This window comes from Hipposideros armiger, unplaced genomic scaffold, assembly GCF_001890085.2.
Source record: "Hipposideros armiger isolate ML-2016 unplaced genomic scaffold, ASM189008v1 scaffold_1999, whole genome shotgun sequence".
In the NCBI taxonomy this organism is placed as follows: domain Eukaryota; kingdom Metazoa; phylum Chordata; class Mammalia; order Chiroptera; family Hipposideridae; genus Hipposideros; species Hipposideros armiger.
In genome coordinates this window covers 7,390-9,052 of record NW_017733349.1, presented here as the reverse complement: position 1 = coordinate 9,052, position 1,663 = coordinate 7,390, and the positions used below count along the sequence as shown (strand labels likewise).

Genomic DNA, 1,663 nt, shown 5'->3' with positions numbered 1-1,663 from the left:
AAGCATTAAAGGCATCCCTCCAAAACGGTCAGGACGACATGGACTCGGGTATCTGACTCCTTCTGTCCCCACATACGCCACCCTGAAAGCAGTCACATGACACATTTAGGCCCTGTGTTCATAGGTTGTGTTCCATACAGCACAGAACTCAACATGTTTCATAGACAATTAACAAAAGCAGTTCCTTCATCTCTATATCCATAACCAGAAGTCCAAGAAAGGCTGTGCCCAGCTGCCCCTGTCACCTCCTCAGCCCCGCACAGCTGTCCTCTCCCTCAGGGTTTCTGACACTCTCAGGATGTGGCTCATCACACTGTGTCCTTCGCACAGTAATACACGGCCGTGTCCTCAGATCTCAGGCTGCTCAGCTCCATGTAGGCTGTGCTGGTGGACGTGTCTGCAGTCATGGTGACTCTGCCCTGGAACTTCTGTGCGTAGTCTGTACCACCACTGCTAGGGTAGATCCGTCCCATCCACTCAAGCCCTTGTCCCGGGGCCTGTCGCACCCAGTGCATCCAGTAGCTGGTGAAGGTGTATCCGGAAGCGTTGCAGGACACCTTCACTGAGGCCCCAGGCTTCCTCACCTCAGCCCCAGGCTGCACCAGCTGGACCTCGGAGTGGACACCTGTGGGGAGGAGACAGGAGTGGGTGGAACCCCCGTGACTGACCCAGGTCCCCTCATCAGCCCTGGACTGGGGAGCCCCTCACCTGTAGCCACTGCCACCAGGAAGAGGGCTCTCCAGCTCCAGTCCATGGTGAGGGCTGTGTGTCAGGACGTCTGTGGGGGAGCGTGTGGCTGTGCGGCGATGCTCTCAGGGCACAGACATGTCCTATTTAACCCCGCCCACCTCAGCTCATTTGCATATTCATGAGCAGAGGGCTTCATAGCTGAAGACTTGGCCCACCTGAGAGAAGCTGGATGACACAGGGACCGTGCTCAGTGGGCGTCTGAGGGTCCACGTCCTAATCCTTGTTGGAGGATATGTGTCCCCTGCCAGGTCCCTGAATCTCCCACTGTGGCTAAGCCTCCCCAGGACATGCTCTTCACTGTGAACTCCACTTTGACATGGGAATCACCTGTGCCTCTTCTGGGCCTGAAAGACTCAATCCTGCAGTTAGTTTGTGTCCACAAATTATGAAAATTTCAGATTGATAAAACCATCCTGTCATCCAGATTTAGTCATCTTGAAGTGCTAAAAACCCCAATTTAAATTGGATATTATTTGCATTGTGTTTGGCAAATTCTTCCAATAAAATAAGGTATTTACAGACACTTAACAGTTTTTGCTGAAATCTTGTTTTAGATTTTTTTTAATAAAGAGGAAGGAAGCCCCAGGCCCTCAGAGGAAGCCCCTCCCCTTCCCCTCCCCACCTGCTCCTGGGGCTGCAGCCCCTGCTGGGTGGGTCCTGAGCGCCCCCTGCAGCCCAGCCTGCGCCCTGCAGGGAGGGTCCTGTCTGGGCTCACAGGGCGTGGCCTCCAGCGTCTCTCGTCCAGTGTTGAAGTCTGTGCCCTGACCTCACAGTGCTCCCTCAGGGACACCATACTCTTCTGATATCATATATTGAAATAATGAGTTTATGTTACTAAAACCCAATGACTGTTCAGGGGAGACCTCAAGCAAGGGCTTTATGAAACCCCCTGGAGCCCTTTCCATGAAGCTTC

At 53.5% G+C, this 1,663-nt stretch overlaps 1 gene segment (V, D, J or C); it reads right to left on the bottom strand.

Annotated features, from left to right (window-relative positions):
* Positions 1 to 293: 293 nt before the first annotated feature.
* On the bottom strand, positions 294 to 801 carry LOC109378448 (immunoglobulin heavy variable 1-46-like). The segment is given in 2 exon segments: positions 294 to 625; positions 709 to 801. Coding segments are annotated over 2 exon segments (363 nt in total).
* Positions 802 to 1,663: the final 862 nt, after the last annotated feature.